At 40.5% G+C, this 16,534-nt stretch overlaps 1 protein-coding gene across 3 annotated transcripts in view; it reads left to right on the plus strand.

Annotated features, from left to right (window-relative positions):
- Window positions 1-16,534, plus strand: part of Ptr (patched domain-containing protein) — a 103,522-nt gene that overhangs the window by 77,507 nt on the left and 9,481 nt on the right. For all 3 annotated transcript variants that reach the window (XM_022851933.2, XM_022851934.2, XM_022851935.2), the window contains one exon: window positions 669-1,715. In XM_022851933.2, coding sequence (XP_022707668.1) covers window positions 683-1,715 — 1,033 coding nt within the window. In that variant the 5' untranslated portion in view covers window positions 669-682. The remainder of the gene's footprint in view (window positions 1-668; window positions 1,716-16,534) is intronic.

Genomic DNA, 16,534 nt, shown 5'->3' on the forward strand with positions numbered 1-16,534 from the left:
TTGTTTGTGTCATAACTATAATCCTGAGGACTACAAGTTTCTATAGGACTTCCAAACAGGGTTTTTGTTTGCCTTGAATTTGATTAGAATGTGTGCAAATGGTTTACGAGTTGACCTCCTTTAACGGGTCTAGTCTGCTTCGACTTAAAACTCCATCTGCATAAGCTGTCTTACCGCGTTCCTCAATCGGCAATTGCTTCTCTATGCTTTTTTTTTTGAAACGGCTTATTTGCATTTATTGGTTATTGGCAATATAAAGGACAGAGGATTTTTTCAAGAGGAAATCTAAACGGTCACGTTATAGTAACCGCTATAGTAGTTACGCAACTATAAACATATATAGATCCATTCGTCCTACTCCTATAGTATCAACCCAAATCAATAAGTTCTACCGCTTAATAATTCGATTTCATGGTGGTTTTTGAAGCCTTTCGTTCGGTACTTGTCATTGTTTCTACGGTGGCAACCTATAAAGGTGTCACATTTATATTGAAGTGATGCATACTGGTCAACGAGGCAGCCAAATACACGTCAGCGTCAGTTGCTTCTATCTATCGAGAGCACCACTTTCATGTAAACTTACCTTAGTTAGACTGTGTGTTATTTGCCGCCATGATATATAATCAGCTTCTGTTAAAAACTCGATATTTTGTCGTGTGTTATTCTAGTTCGAGCGGACAAGATGAAGGCGGATTGTGTGGACAAATGGGTGTCGACCGTGTTTCGCACGCTCGGCGAGTCGATCGCCCGGACTCCTGGCTATTACATCGTCGTACCAGTCATGCTATTCCTGACGCTAAGTACCGGTATGCAGCGCATAAAATACCAGGACGATCCGGAGTACCTGTTTAGTCCACAGAATGGCCAATCGCACAAAGATCGCGAGCGGTTATTTCAGCTCTTCCCCCAGAACACCTCGCAAGACTTCGATTTGAGCCGGCTAGTTACACCAGAGAAATTCGGCCGAGTGATCTTCTATACGAAGCCTGGACAGAACATCTTGCGCAAAGGAGTGTTCGACGACATACTCAAGGTAGATCAACTAATTAAAAATCTGTCTTCGACCTGGGACGACGATACAAAGAACTGGTATGAAATTTGCGCGAAATCTGAACCGCACGTGTGTTTCACTAATGACATATTCGACTATACGATAGGAAAATTACGCCTAGTGCCCGAAGAGGATCAGGGCAGTAACGCGACAATGGGTTTAGGAATCAAGTACCCGTTGCACTTCATTAACGCGACCCGTGAGATCTACTTCCCTGGCGGCTTCCTGGGTGAGATCAGAACGGATGAAAATAGTGAGATCGTCTACTCCGAAGCAATTAATATGTTTTATTATATAGAGTCGAGTACGCGGAAGAAGCGCTTACGAGCTGAACAGTGGGAGAATGATTTTCTGAAGGCGATGCCTAAATTCTGTGAGGACCTCGAGCATGTGAATTGTGCCTATTTTACTTCTCTGTCGCTCACCCAGGAGTTGGAACACAATACAACGAATGTGGTACCCTATTTTAGTATCACAGTGTTCATCATGTTAGCTTTTACGGTATCGACCTGTCTCATGGTGGACAATGTGCGCTCAAAGCCGTGGTTGGGTATGCTTGGTTGCCTGGCTTCCGGTATATCGGTTCTTGCCGCTTTCGGACTTACAATGTACGTCGGGGTCGAGTTCATAGCTATCAACATGGCGGCGCCCTTCCTTATGCTTGGTGAGTACCTTTCTTCAGTCCCTATAGAACTTCTCAAGTTCACTGTACGTTTTACCTAGGTAAATGCTGAAGACAGAGTAACAAGCTCTATTTTTCCTCTATATTTATATAGCTAATTCTTTTCGCCACTCAGTGTGGTGACGAACGTCACTGTTGCAGTAAACAAATAACGCCGTAGGGTAAAACTGCCAACAGAACAGACCATCAAATGCTGCTAGCTTAGTCTGCTAGCTTGATCCAGAGGCTACATTCAATTTATATAACTACAACGAACATCATTCTACCGATACGCCAATTGGGGTTTGCAATGCGATGTAGTCATGTACTGAATGGATAATTTATGATGAATAAATAATTTTCCGCTATGATTTAATCCTAGGAAACGGCATGACGACTTTGGCCCACAGATTTTAAAACTTCTCTGGCAGAACGGATACAAGTAGTAAGATCGTCTACTCCGAAACAGTTTTATTATATCGAGTCGAGTACACGGAAGAAGCGCTTACCGCCGCCGCAACCCTTGGCCAAATGTCGACCTTCAGTCTGTGGCAATTGTCTTAGCTAGTCTCAAAAAGTAGAAGGCCATATTTACAACAATCGTATCAAACAATTTTTCTCTCAACATCAAAACCATATAATACGCACCTTGGTAATAACGACGACGCCAACGTTTGAGGCACCAAATACTGCCAATCTTTAGACTGGCATTATCGGCCCGCCTACTTTGCCACAGAGGACGATACTGTTTTTCAGCGAATTGCGAAAGTGGAAAGACCTTCTTGATGATTATTTACGGCTGCTTTATATTTTTTCTCCCATCCAACTTATTATTATTTATTTAGTTATTCGTTTCTTTCCCGGCTATCGTTTTAAATGGAACTCGACCGGATCGTTTCCAGTTTGTTAGCTGCTCGCGATCCAGAATGTAGCTGATTCACCGTTCCATAAAGGTCTGTAGGATTCTGACCCCACCGCTTGCGGGTATCATCACTTACAACAACAGCGGTCCCTTTGTGAATAGGGATTGTCATATGACGTTATTCTCACAACCAAAATGCTTATTCCCTAGTGGGCTTACGTCGGGTTTTATAACTTCACACATCAAATAGCGTTGTAACGAGGGCAATAGTCGACGACGATGATGATGATGATGGGCTTTCGTGATGACCGACAGTTTCATTTCTCACTATATATACACATATATATGACGTCACGGCACACATAGCGGGGCTTAATGTAGTGAACCAGGGAAAGTGAATCGGGTGGGGAGCAGAAATTGATAAATACGCCTTCTGGCATTCGGGTTGTTGCCACAGATACCGACATCGATGAATTATACCGAAGGGGCACTTGATTTATTCAAGACGTGAGTTTCGCCAATTACATAATCGCAAATGTTATTGTGATGCGGGATTATATATTGAGAATTTGTTTTCTGTTTAGACATGCGTGTGTGTCTAATATCTGTTAGGTACATATAACGTTAACACGGTGGTGAAAGCCGGCCGGTTGTCGCGTGTCAAAGATCGCTGAACTCAGCTATTCATATTGTATATTCAGCTTACACAGACTCCTCCCGTATTGTTATGCCGTGTTAGGCTTGAGGATGGACAACTTGTCGAGAGAACCTTACTCGCGGCCCTAAAGGAATAGATTATTTGCACGTTATTATAAATACTGATACGCAAACGAATAGCAGTTGTTGCTATTAAGATGAACAAGGAAAACATGGTTATAACAGAAAGCTGGATGGTATATTTTCAGAGCATTCGTAAATATTTAGATGGTAGGGAGCGGTTTGCCTACGTATCTCTTTGAAGACTCGCTATCCAGTCGGTACTGAGCAAGCCTTCCACTTTTTTTCTAGGTCAAAAAGATCTAAAGATTTTGATGTAAGATGTCAACGAGGTGAATTCTACGATAAAAGCAACATGGCAGACTCTTTGTCATCTTATATATCAAGCCTCGATGTAGTCTCGTCAAGGTCAGTCGTCTTCCCGCTGTATCGAGCAACGGTTTTCTGAAGTCTGACCGTACCTCGCTTGTCTCAATGAGTCGCCTGCGCGCGTCGTTAAACAATTTCTGGGGGATTTCTAACACGAGTGAAGATACTCACTCATCTTTTGATACACAGACGACAATCTATTAGTACAAACGTCAAATGAGCACCGGGATGCTGAAAGGTTCAAAACTATGTATAATTGTATTTCCGTACGATCTTATGTTTTTGTCGCTCTAATTCGACAGTTAAGTGCAAGGCACCCTAAATCAAGCTCAACATCAGCCTGGATCATTAATAATATCAACTTGAAATAGAGAAACTGAGGAACGTCAGCCAACCAGTGTTAGAATTTATTATAAAATTATTATACGAATTATTCGATGGATAATTAATAGCCGCTAGGGGAGTACACCGATTTGCACCCAGACTCGCCCCTCATTCAAGCCTTCCCATAACTATGTTTCGTTTTTGCAGTTTCGTTTTATTAGTATGGTTTAATACATTTTAATTAACATGAATTAATGTATTGGGACATTGCATTTTTACGCATCAAACCCCGGGGAAAAAATTAGCCACACAATACCTCGGCATCTGAAAAGTGGTCGCGTTTCTAATTTATCTTAATTCCTTCTTTCTTTTCTGCTGCCACAATAATAAAAACACGTCACATCAGATCTCTGGAATAAAACCGTAAACTCAATGTACATATGGTTTATTTACTTAAATGTTATTATGTTTATTTCGATTAAGAGGTCACCGCTGTCATCGTATGGCGATGGCAAAGCGGCATCGCAACGGAAGGCAGCTAATCGCTTTCTAGTTACTGCCATCGCTGTTACTAGTCTGGAAAGCAAAAAAAAAAGAACATCTTCGAACGATGACTGCCGTGCCGTCTCTGTGAAAGAGTCGATCGCGTTTTCCGTTCCCAGGAACACCGTCGTCAAGGCTGTTATTGGCGGATGCTGCCCATTGCGATACGTTAACGGTGGTGAAGACACAATATTTATCGTTTTTACGCAAAAAAAAAAGTTATTTCTGTCAGTGAGTATAATGTGTAAGCTTCCGCCGAATTTCAAAGTTGATTCGCTTGTACTCCAATGAACTAATGAATGACGGAGCGAACACCGTGGCTGAATTACGACTTAGTGATCGATATTTCAACGACATTCCATGACGAGCTATCTGCTCGTTGTTTTATAGGCCTAGTTAACGGCAACAGCAACTATCTCTTCTTTCTTTATCTAGATTCCTTCGAGTTTATCACAGGATTACCCTTTGTAGTGAAACTAATCATCTTCCCATTGCGCAAACTATTCACCCCTCTATCAGACCAAACTCGCCAGATTTGCAGTAATAGAATACAGTGGCTATATGATAAGTTGTCGTTGTAAACATCGCCCAACGTAATCCGATGATAAACATCGATATACTCACACATATAAACATGTGTCTGTATCGCTGTGCATACAACGCTGTGGTACGTTTCCCTGACAGGGCGAACAGATACAGAGCGTCATTGCGCGTTTGACGGGGCTTGTTTCTGATAACTTAACTGGCGAAACTAAAATAGTAGTGTTAAGTTTTTCGTGCCTACAGTATGTTTGTTACACACTAGAAATATGTACGTGTGTGTACGACCAAGTACATCTGTCCTAACGATAGCGGACTTCTACGCAACGCTACATCACATGGTATTGCGACGTGAACAGCTCTGATATCCGAAGCTCTGTAATCCGCGCGTATAAAATGATCAAACGTTCAGTTCCTTCTGTGGACTGAAAATCAGTGCTGGATTGCCGGTGCTCGTGGCGGCTGTCGCCTGTCGTACCGAGTATACAAGCCATGATGATCTTGTCATGCAGCGTCAATGAGAATAGTAAGATGCACGTAAGATATAATAAGCATTGAGATCCAACAGCTGCGATTAAAAACAGCTTGTTGGTCCTCCATACGGGACGAAGTTGACTAAACGTCTCATTTGTTAGCCTATTATTCCTGCTGTGATTATCAACCTAGTGGCTTTCCAGCTAATCCACTGCTGGCTAGTGAGCCGAAGCGCTGTTAAGATAATGGCAACAGCGGAAGTAGCGATTATGAATCAATATTGTACCTCAGTAAGTTTAATTCGGCAACTTATATTCAGTTGTCTGAAGTTACTGTGAAGCCCATCTTACGCCTATGCGCAATACGGCCTACTGCCGCAATCACAGTGGTTTCTATTGTGAACAGCCCAGCATACAACCTATCTATCTCGGGCTAGATCGTCGGCTCTAAGCTGCTAATTGCTATTTTCTACTTGTTGGTCAGTAGTCGCTAGAGATATTGGTCACCGAGAGAGCGCTGGCTGCTGTGAAATGAATGCTGAATAGGTTAAAGTTTCCATACCATTGACTCTTCATTTTCTCATTCAACATGTAAATGCTGGCCAGACTGAGCCATGTAGTGGGTAGTTGGCTTCAAACAGTCGCTGCCGATCTATTATTGGCTACCGCAGACAACTTATGAAGTATGGCGAAGAAACATATGGTTTGCCACAACTTGCCCAGTCCGAAAACGAGAGCTCTGCAAACTTTGGGCCTTGCTTGTCCTAACTCGCCAGCTATCCGCACGATAGTCGACACCAGCACAGCCGTATTATCAGTGTCCCGCGAGTTACACATAGATTAACTATGGAGCGCTTTCAGCTCGTCTAGAAGGTCTATCCGTATCCGGCGAAGCGTGAGGTAAATTATCGGCGTCGAGATAGTTGTAATCATAGGCCGAAGAGCTGGACGTGCTTTGCCGTCGCTAAGGCACAGCGGAAAAATTACGTAACTGATCATTACTAGTAATAATCGTCGCACCGGTACAAGTACACTACAAAGGATCTGACGTCAAAAAGGTAATCAGTAGCTAATGAAACGAAGGAAAACTGACAAGTAAGGATATGAATCGTGGATTAAATAGGCAAATTTTGTGAGCCTGTCAGCACGATGTCACAGCGGGCTGTAGTTGATTTTCTAACATCCCTAATCCCATGACCGTGACAGACAGGGAAACAATGCGATACATCGAATTCTAGTCCATTTCAAAGATAGATACGAAGTGATAATTGTATTTCAACAGTGGCCCGCATCCGACATCCCGCGCTCTCTACGTTGAACGCATTTAGAGAGAGACACGTTTTACGCTTTCGTTAAGCCCGTCGAGACAAACTAAATACATTCCTGCAAATAGATAGATAACTGCGATAGATAATATAAGAATAGATATGTGGGTACTGTGATTTTTTTGACACTGTGCGATTGTTATCTTCGTTGTACACTGGCAGCCATTAGAAACATGTCTATATATTGCATTATCGGAACGAAAGGAAATTGTCGTGAAAACACGTTCATCCGCTGTAGATGATCTACTAGGACTTAGGAGCTTCAGGCTTGAGTAATCGTTATGCTGTCAAATTGTTGTTGATTAATGGAACTTTATCCAGATAACGATTTGCCCAGGGAACTCCTCAAAGCGTATTTTTCTTTCTTGTTTATATCTAAGATAGTAGTTGTGCTAATAGAAAGAATAATAATAGACGCTCGCCGCTTCATTCGACGTTTGCCGATGAATTTACAAGCTACTAGCTCTAGATTTTGATTTCTTTCCATTTGCCATACCAGTTCATAATACATTTCATCATGCAAAACGCGACTATCGTATTAACTTTGTATCGTTTGCCCCTGCCACTGTAGAATAGCCCGCTAAAAGCACACGGTAACTTTATCACAAAGAACGACAATATGACGATAAAAATGAAGATGGTGCCACATCTACACGCCAAGTAGAAACAAAAACAAAAGAAACTGAAAACAAATATACAACGGTCAGAGGTCGTTAGTATTGGTCTCGCGACAATGCTGCTCTGGTGCCCAGTCGGTGCTGGGCATGCAGATGGCGTCTTTCCATGCATACTATATGCCAATGTTTGAACAAAATTGCCCACTATTTGCAGAAATTGAATAAGAACATGGTTTTATAAGCATAGCTAGCTTGCACCGACACCCACTAGTTTAAGCCAGGCTCACCTGGTCGCCTTGGATGCTGCGATTTCAACACTTTACCTCTTCCATGCTTCGATGACTTATTTGGGGGTGGAAACAATTCAGCCCATTTGCTCTGTCTGGGTTAATTCTCTGCGTAACGCGTAACCGACAGGCTACAAGTGAATACGTATTGCAGACCTTAAAAATAACTTAACCTTAAGCTTAATCAACTTAAAAGAAGTAGCAGATAAAAATCTCATGCAGTTAACAAATTGACGACACGCCATCGTCGTGCCAACACTTCTGGAGTAAGTTCAATTAAATGCGGGAGCGTATTTGGTTGCGTCGTTTGTCGAAAATCTCAGACAAGATAGCTGTATAGCTTTATTGAGAAGTCAACCCATAATGAAAGTGTGGGCTAATCGCAGCTTTCGCAGATAGGCTTTTTAACTGGGCTTGCAAAATACATAGATAGCACTGTGCCTTCTTCTTAATAAACTGATGTTTCCTCCTAATAAAATAGTGATTACGCTGATTATTCGTGTATATTATAACGGCTCCACGAATCTGGATGATGACCTTCAAATCATTTGACTATTGTGATATTTAAGTCATCTGGGCGTATTGCTTCTCGATCAAAATAAATGTATCAAATAAGTTTACTTTGAAAGTCTCTTAAAATCCTATAGGATATTTTGGTAATGCAGGAGCTACGACTCTCGAAGTGGTACTAGATAAAATATGATACCCGTTCGTTTTTAGTATGTAGTATATTTAAGGAGTATCTTTTCATGTTCAACACTTCCAGGCGGGGAATCTCCTAGACGGAACAACTTCTCTATTATCCAATATAGACGCATCACTCTCCGACCAAAGATAAACATCGCCTTTAGGCACTTGCTTTATGAGAGCAATAAATATTAGCCAGCTTTGGTTTTGACTCATTAAACATAGTTGGATATAAACAATTTTCTCGTAAAAAAAATATCTAAAATGTTTTTTTGTTCATGTAGTGTTATTTATGCTGTACACGTTGACTTTGTGCAGTGTGATACAATGATGAAGTGATAAATCGTAATGTATTCTTTCGTTACAAATGACAACGGCCGATTTGTAAAGCGTTCGCCTCTTCTGTGACTGCTCACAATATGAAGTTCTGGGGTACAGGAAACGTTAGCGTTACTCGTCAATAACCGACAGCTGATATATATTATAGCTGAATTAGAAAATGGACCGTGTTTTTCTACTTGTGCGCTTTAATTAATGCTGGAATGAGGATGCTAGTTATATAAAAAGTTCTGATGAGCTTTGCATCACTTATCTTGCATACGATAACAAACAGGGGGAAATTCCTGTTTGAACATTCCTTCGCTGAACATGTGCTAAAACGTCTTTATAAATCAGAACGATGGTATCGCTATCTGAAACACTGTTGGTAGACCAATATCTGCTAAGATAACGTAACTTATTACGTTGTTATGTTATGCTAAGCATGGCAGAAAACAATGCCAATGAAAATAGATGTACACTATTTGATTTTTATGATCATTTGTGAGTACTGAGACAGTCTTTGGCCCGTCCTGCTGTTACTGGTTTTGTGTGTCATGGATCAAATCCTGATTCTTGTACTCGTTTGGGTTCGTGTGCAAACGCCGATGTTGCCCGCATGGCAAAAACATCAGCAGCAACAGCCGCTGGATGAACTAACTGCTACCAGCGTCTGATTTCCCCGCATTTGTGTCATGATGACTAGTGAAAATGTTGCTGATCAGATAGAATTAACATTACTCTGAATTGCCATTCCTTCATCTGTAAGCCGGACAAAAAATGACTGATAAGTAGTATCATGCAACTCCGTCCTTATGGTTTGTGCCTCCGTAAAAAGAACAAGCAGGAACTCAACTAGGGGCCACAGGCTTTGGTTGTGCTTGCTATTGATTTGCCCTATACGACACAAGATATTTCCCGCCCTTAGCAAAATTCCGTCGTTCAAGATTACTAACAATGGTCAGCCATAACGTCGTCGAAACAGTTGTTGCTAGACAGTTACATGTCGGCCGGTGCCGTTCGGCCATCCGTATAGTGACCATCAATACTAGAACGGCAAACCTTAATATCGCTACCATTGTGGCGTTCTAATAATTCATGCTACTATTATTATGAATCTTTTATTCAATAATAAATATAATAAAGAATAAAAGTGGGGTATCCAAGATTACTAATGAATCACTGTTTGCTTATGATTGACCCCTTAGTAGCATCATCTAGCTACTTTAGAGAGAAAGTTCCAAATGCGGAAAAACAGAAACGGTTACAGTTTGATCAACAGCCACTGACAATGCGCTATATGCTACCGATATTACTAAAATAATGGAACAATCACATCGGTGTCGGCCAGTATTTTTCTTTTTGCAGTAAAAATAAATAAGTAATATTTCCTTATCTGTTACTATCGTATATGTTAATATTTATCGTTTGAGACATATGCGTGAACATGCTCGTCGTGAAGATGTTTCGAGCTGAGCCTCTGACAAGCATTGTAGGAAAGACCTCGATTTGAATTATTTATATAGTTCATCCATCTACTCACATCAAATCGGATCTATTATTGGATTTGGCTGCATGCAATCTTTCAATTATTTGTTTTTTATTAAGGACCTCGGCCTTACAGCAAAAATAACTAACACTAGCCTTACGTATACATGACAAAAAGAAACCGCAACAGACAAGTTACCAACCATACCGAATTGAAGATCACAGTTGATTTCCAAAAACGAAATCTTAAAAGCGAACCATCTAGCCTTCTTGCACACCAACCTTCCAATCACCGTAAGCTTCAACTATCTGGCCTAAAACTTTCGATTTCACCGCATCAGTTTATCATCAAACATACAAAAAACCAGGTGGGCAAGGCACTTTTCGGCTAGCTACGTAATTGTTCAGATTGATAGAGGCACTGAAAAAGGGCCATCGACCTTATTTTATCTATCTAGCTGATGTCTTTCATGCTAAACTTCGGTAGGCTAACTTCGGTAGGCTACTGGAATTGGTCAACCGAATAAAATCGCAAGCGCAAGCACGCGCGCAAAAATCTGCACGCGTGCGACCCAGCATAGACCCTGCTCAAAATACACGCGCACCACGATTAAACTTTCCAACCCAGAAGTCTTTCAATATTCTTTTACAAGTTCGCTGAAGCTCGTTTCACTGCTGGCACTTCTGCTGGATGTCCAGTTATAGTCGACGAAAAGCTGCCGGCTGGTTCCGTCAAGTAAGACACGTTAGTACGAAACCCATGTAATGAAGAACTTTACTAAGCTTGTACGAAGAAAGACTATTTTTGATGTCGACAACGAAGACCATATATTACGAATTCGGAGCGTTGACATTGACACAGTTGCAGCATCGAAGGGAAACTAGGTGAGGGCTTAGGTATGTATATAGTGTTTCGAATTGTATTCAAAACATGCAGGCAACACGTGTACAGGCCAATGAAAGCTAAGCCTGAGACCGACCACTCGCGTCTCTGAGCCTGACTACTCCGCATGACTGACGATTGATTTATATAGCTGTACATTGTGTCAAATTTAGAAGTACACGCAAGCAACGCTGAATATATTGATGCTTATTTCATATTTACTTCATATATCTATTTCAATTTCGCTTCGCTACTTCTTCTGTTAAGACGACTCAAATGAATTTTCAGTATAGTAGGCAGAAAAGTACGAAACAGTAGCAGTACCAATGTTGCTGCCTCTATAATCATCGAGCGTGGTTCACGCACGGCCCGTCTACGACGAACGAAAGGCCGGAATCGTGATACACGAAGCCGGCATATGCAACTACGATCATCAGATATAACAAGCAGAGCTGACAGGCTATCGTTCCGTTAATGATTTTCAAAGTGCACAAAATGGACCAGCAATCGAATCGTTAATATTAGAAAATGGGGCAGGCACATTTTCTATCGTGCTTGGAAACCTCTTAGGGCATGCACAGAGATACCACTTTTCCTTAGGTAATCGGGCAATTAATGTTTTTCACCAGATTACAGTAGAAACAGTAATCCTAAGGAAGGCAGTTAGTCCTGTTTAAATGCTCGGTAAAAAATTGTGCGCTTTATATTGATCATTGAGGAAAAAATTTATCCGCGTTAAACAGTAGCGTCTGATTGTTCGGACGCTTTTGCGATTGATTAACAATAGTAAACATTGCAACGTGAGTACATCTCCATATCTACGGGCGTTACGCTCGTTTTAGATCGTTGAATTGGTACTGGCAAGTCGTTGTGTCGATGACCTTCGTATTTTTCGACTCCTTGCAAGGCCTCATCTGAGATATGTGGATTCATATACATATCCCAAAGGCCTTAGCCCTCTGTAGTCTTCCAGTAACAGCCTTGTTTTATATATACGTATACACAGACACAGACACACACACACACCCATATTATGCCAGTTTCCTAATATCATTTATCTACTGGGAACTCCTGCTGGCAAACTGCTTTCGTTGTCTCTTTTGAAACTTTAAAAACATTTATAATAAAAAAGGCCGATTGTTGTAACCAAAAAAAGACGTGTCTCACAGCTTCTAGCTCGTCCGTATCAGATCTTTCGTCATCTGGCTAAAAAAACTTTACTAAACTGTATTATTAACAGAAAGATGAAAAAGCAGTATATTACGCTAATGGCGGAATTGTCCGTTAGCACGAGGTAGAGAATAGACGATTGGCGTACGATGTTCTTCGCCTAGAAAAGAGAACCGTATCGTGTGCATGCTGTTTCTCCAATGGCTGAGGGGCTTCCGGCGGGATTCTATGGCATAAAAATTTCAAGGGCGTCTATAATATCAGATTTTAGCAGCTCGCTGAATCGCAATTTAATCGGTTCAGCTACGCGGACTACTGGTACAACTTTTACGGAATGGGCGAAAAGGCTGGATACCCATTTCAATGCTGGCACGGCAGGCAAGTATATGTCGGCCAAGGTTTAATCAGCCTTTAGAACGGTAATGCCCAATCAATTTGAAAATGGTATCTATACAAAAATCTTCAGCATCCAGCTGAGCTGTGAAAAATATAGCCGTAGTTTCGCGCACATATTCCGTATCTGAGTAATCGTGTATATATATATATATATATATTGGTACTTTCACAATACATTACAGTATATGAATAGCTATTACGTTGTCAAGTGGATAGCTATTTTCAGCGAAAATTTTGTATAGAGATTTTTGAAGTGCCGCTAGCACAGATCTTGACGGGTGAGACCTCTTTGAAAATAGTACCTATATCTCTCATTAAATCGTGTCAAACTTCTAACTTAAACGTAGTGCTTTCTCGTCGCTAATAACTTGCGTTGGCTAGATTTCATTTAAAATAGCTAAAAGATACTATTGGAATTTGGAAACTTCAAATATCAGTTTCAAAAGGCTGTCGAAAGGGGAACTCCCGTTTTTTTCATTCAGCATTGTTACCTATGTAACGGGTACCTTAGGATGCATACCCATCCTTCAGTTTTACCGAATTGGCAAATAATACTTTTCACAGACAACGGTTGCTGAAATCTGTAGCCGTTAACGATAACAGAATTTTGAGTTCAGATAATTGAATCTGCAGTGAGGAAAGATTCGTTTTTTTTTTTACTATTTTTCTCATGCAAGTACCCTTACAGACGATACATATGATATCGTGAAGCAAATAAAGTGATTAGATGTTGGTTATGAGCTTGATAGGCAATTAGATTATGTTAAATGAGGCTCCCCATCAAAATTACCTCTTTGCAGGATTTATGCGGTCATCGCCAATTAAGCTCGCGTGAAGTTTACCCTATCATACGCAGTCAACTGCATGGAATTAATTTAATATTATTAAGGCATTTTTTTTGCACGAAGTAAAAAAGATCGTGCATTCGGTGACGAAGTATTTTGCGAAAGTGTCAATGCAGACAGTATTGCCCTTCTATCATCCATGTAGCTTGCTATCACTGCTGTGGGTGTGTGTGTATCGTCCGCTTATTTACGAACCGAAAAAATTCGTTCAACACTCGTTACAACGTGTTGCCCCTTTTTTGAGGGGGCTTCTGATTTGCCCTTTATTGTGCCATTCATTTTATTTTTTCGGCATAGGTTCGAACATTCAGCCAGATCCAAGTTCTGGTAGTAATAAACGGAGGTGCTGCCCTGGCTTTGCATATGGTCTATCTATAAAGTTCTCTATTACTTTTATCTGTTTTATACATCTATTTCTTTGATTACACAGAGCCGTAGAACATTTTCGACATTGATCCAGTAACACAGTATCTTATGATATCTGATTAATATTATATGATAAACAAATATCCGACTTTCATATTTACGCTATACCGGTTCTGCTTCTGTTGTGAAAGAGACCATTTTCCGACCTTCCGATAATAACGTGCTTTTATCATTTAACCACATGAATTGGTCTGGATCATCACTACTGCAGTAACTCGACAACGGCACGTTCTTCAATGAAATTTTATAGAAAAATTATTGATTTACGGATTAAGGATGGCTTCTATTTGAGTACAGTAAAATACGAACAGATCACATGTAAGCTGTAGGCAATGCGCTAAGACATGATGCACCTCTAGTCTGGAGCAATTTTACCCCACTTATTTTTAATTAAAAAAAAAAAATTCTAAACTAGATCAGGTCATCAGGTAGGTAGCCAGTGAACTATTCGTTTAACTACTCGCACAAGGTTACTCTAAACACTTCTGTTATGCATTAATAAAATTGTATATCAATATAATTGTGTCTAGGATCTGATCAAAGTTACTTTGTTAAGTTAATTTCAACTTTACACGTGACGAATGATCCAACGAAACGAAGCAAAACTGTATATGGATACAACATGTCCTAACCACTGGGTGAAATTTTTGGGCACAGCGAGAATGGGTAATCGGATCAACACTTATTTCTGATAGAATTGCTATAAATTTTTATTAAATTACGGGCCGACAGGTCAGGATCTGTGCCGGATGAGTTAACTCTGTAGCATCTAGCGATAGACGCTTAAATATTTTAGCATAATAACATAGTAGGTCCCCTTTTCGCAATTAGCATCGACATTACTGCATTATAAATTTTGTTTACTTATTTATGAAAAGATCTAGCCGCACGTAATACTGACCAAAGATCTGTTGTGTCTCAAAGTGTAAGGCCTCCAGTTCGAGATCTGCACTTTTCCGTTACCTTTAAATTGCTTTATTTGAACTACCATCGTATTTTGATTGGTTTATTCCCCTGACCTTAGACCTCTGATAATCAAGCAAATACTTAAACCAAAAAAGCAAATGGAGGAAACTGTCAAAAATACCCGTGGTTTGACTAAGGCGCTTATTAAGCTATTGTGCTTCTCGATCCCTTTGTAGATATGGCGTTAACTTGATCGGACGATACTTGAGTAACACTTTATTTTGTGTCCTATACCTTTAATGTGTTTTTTTCAGTTTGAAAATAGCAAGTGATGCCCTGAAGCGGCAGTCTCCCAAATCGTTCAGGACCAATGCACGACACGAGTCTGAGGGCGCTGTTGCGTGCTAAGGGATAGGCGTCTGAAATCGCGATTTTTTTTATGTGCTAAACTCGCGCACTATTGATATATGGCGTGGGTTAACTAAATTTGTTGCGGTACGTACGTTAGAACGTGCCTAGCGCTTGTGCGTCCAGCTAGGCTTTTAAAATTCTACGCTAATCAATGCAGCGAAAAAAACGTGCTTAGTTGACTAGTTATTATGTACCCACTGTTTTTTTTTATCTTCCAACACCGAGCTTCAATAACAACCCCAGTTAGGTAGTTCAACAGTAAATAGTCCCAATATTTATTACTTCTATGATTGGACGAGACCAAATATTGTCTGGAGAGCTCGAATCGAATCCCAACAAACGCGAGACTGACAAGTCAAGCGAGTTTCGTACGTGAAGCAAGAGTAGACGGAGGAATATTATGACAATAAAAACAAACCTCCTTTACGAATATTTCAGCTTACGCTTTATCTATCAGTACCTCTGCTGTGATCTAGGTGTGCCCGAAATGTCCAGTGGAAGGCTGTAATGAGCTTCGAAAGAAGCTTATCTAAACGATACGCAGTCATAAATTAGCTAAGTTTCTCAAATATTTTGGCAGACCCATGTAAAATGTCTATTTACTGACTGGACGTCAGATGCTGGTAGTAATCCTGCTATAAATTGCCAATAAATAATCCTTTCTAAATTTCTAATTGTTTATTTGAGATTCTTAGCGGGAAATTGCCATCAATACATCTAGCTTTCAGTGAAACGAGTGAGCTTCAATTATATTGATCCGGTTGATTGAGAGCATCAGTCACTTATTTGACCCGATATGAACAGAAGGGTCTTGCTGCTATTCTCCGTCCACCGAGGTTAACAATACTCACAGACTTTTCTAAAGAGGCTTTCTGTCGAAATACAGCTCTGTGCATAAGTATAGCCGCAATAACCCATACAGGGTTGAAAATTTATAGGTTTTTTTTAATATATTTCATAATACTCGAATTGTTTCTTTTGGCTGATAGGCATGCACAGATACATGCAACATGCATGTTGCACGATTCAATTCGTTCACTATCAAACTGACAAATCCTATTATTATTTCATTGACTGATAACGTTACGGCACTGTAATCGTGCATCAAATAAATAGAAAACCATATATATTTAATGCCAGACAGCAACTACCGCTCCGTTGGTCAACATCCCCAGGAAAGCTAAATGTGGACAACCGCTTGCCTAGTTTCGTCGGCTTTTTTAAACAAATGCCAA

The sequence above is a fragment of the Varroa jacobsoni genome, unplaced genomic scaffold, assembly GCF_002532875.2.
Source record: "Varroa jacobsoni isolate VJ856 unplaced genomic scaffold, vjacob_1.0 contig00456, whole genome shotgun sequence".
In the NCBI taxonomy this organism is placed as follows: domain Eukaryota; kingdom Metazoa; phylum Arthropoda; class Arachnida; order Mesostigmata; family Varroidae; genus Varroa; species Varroa jacobsoni.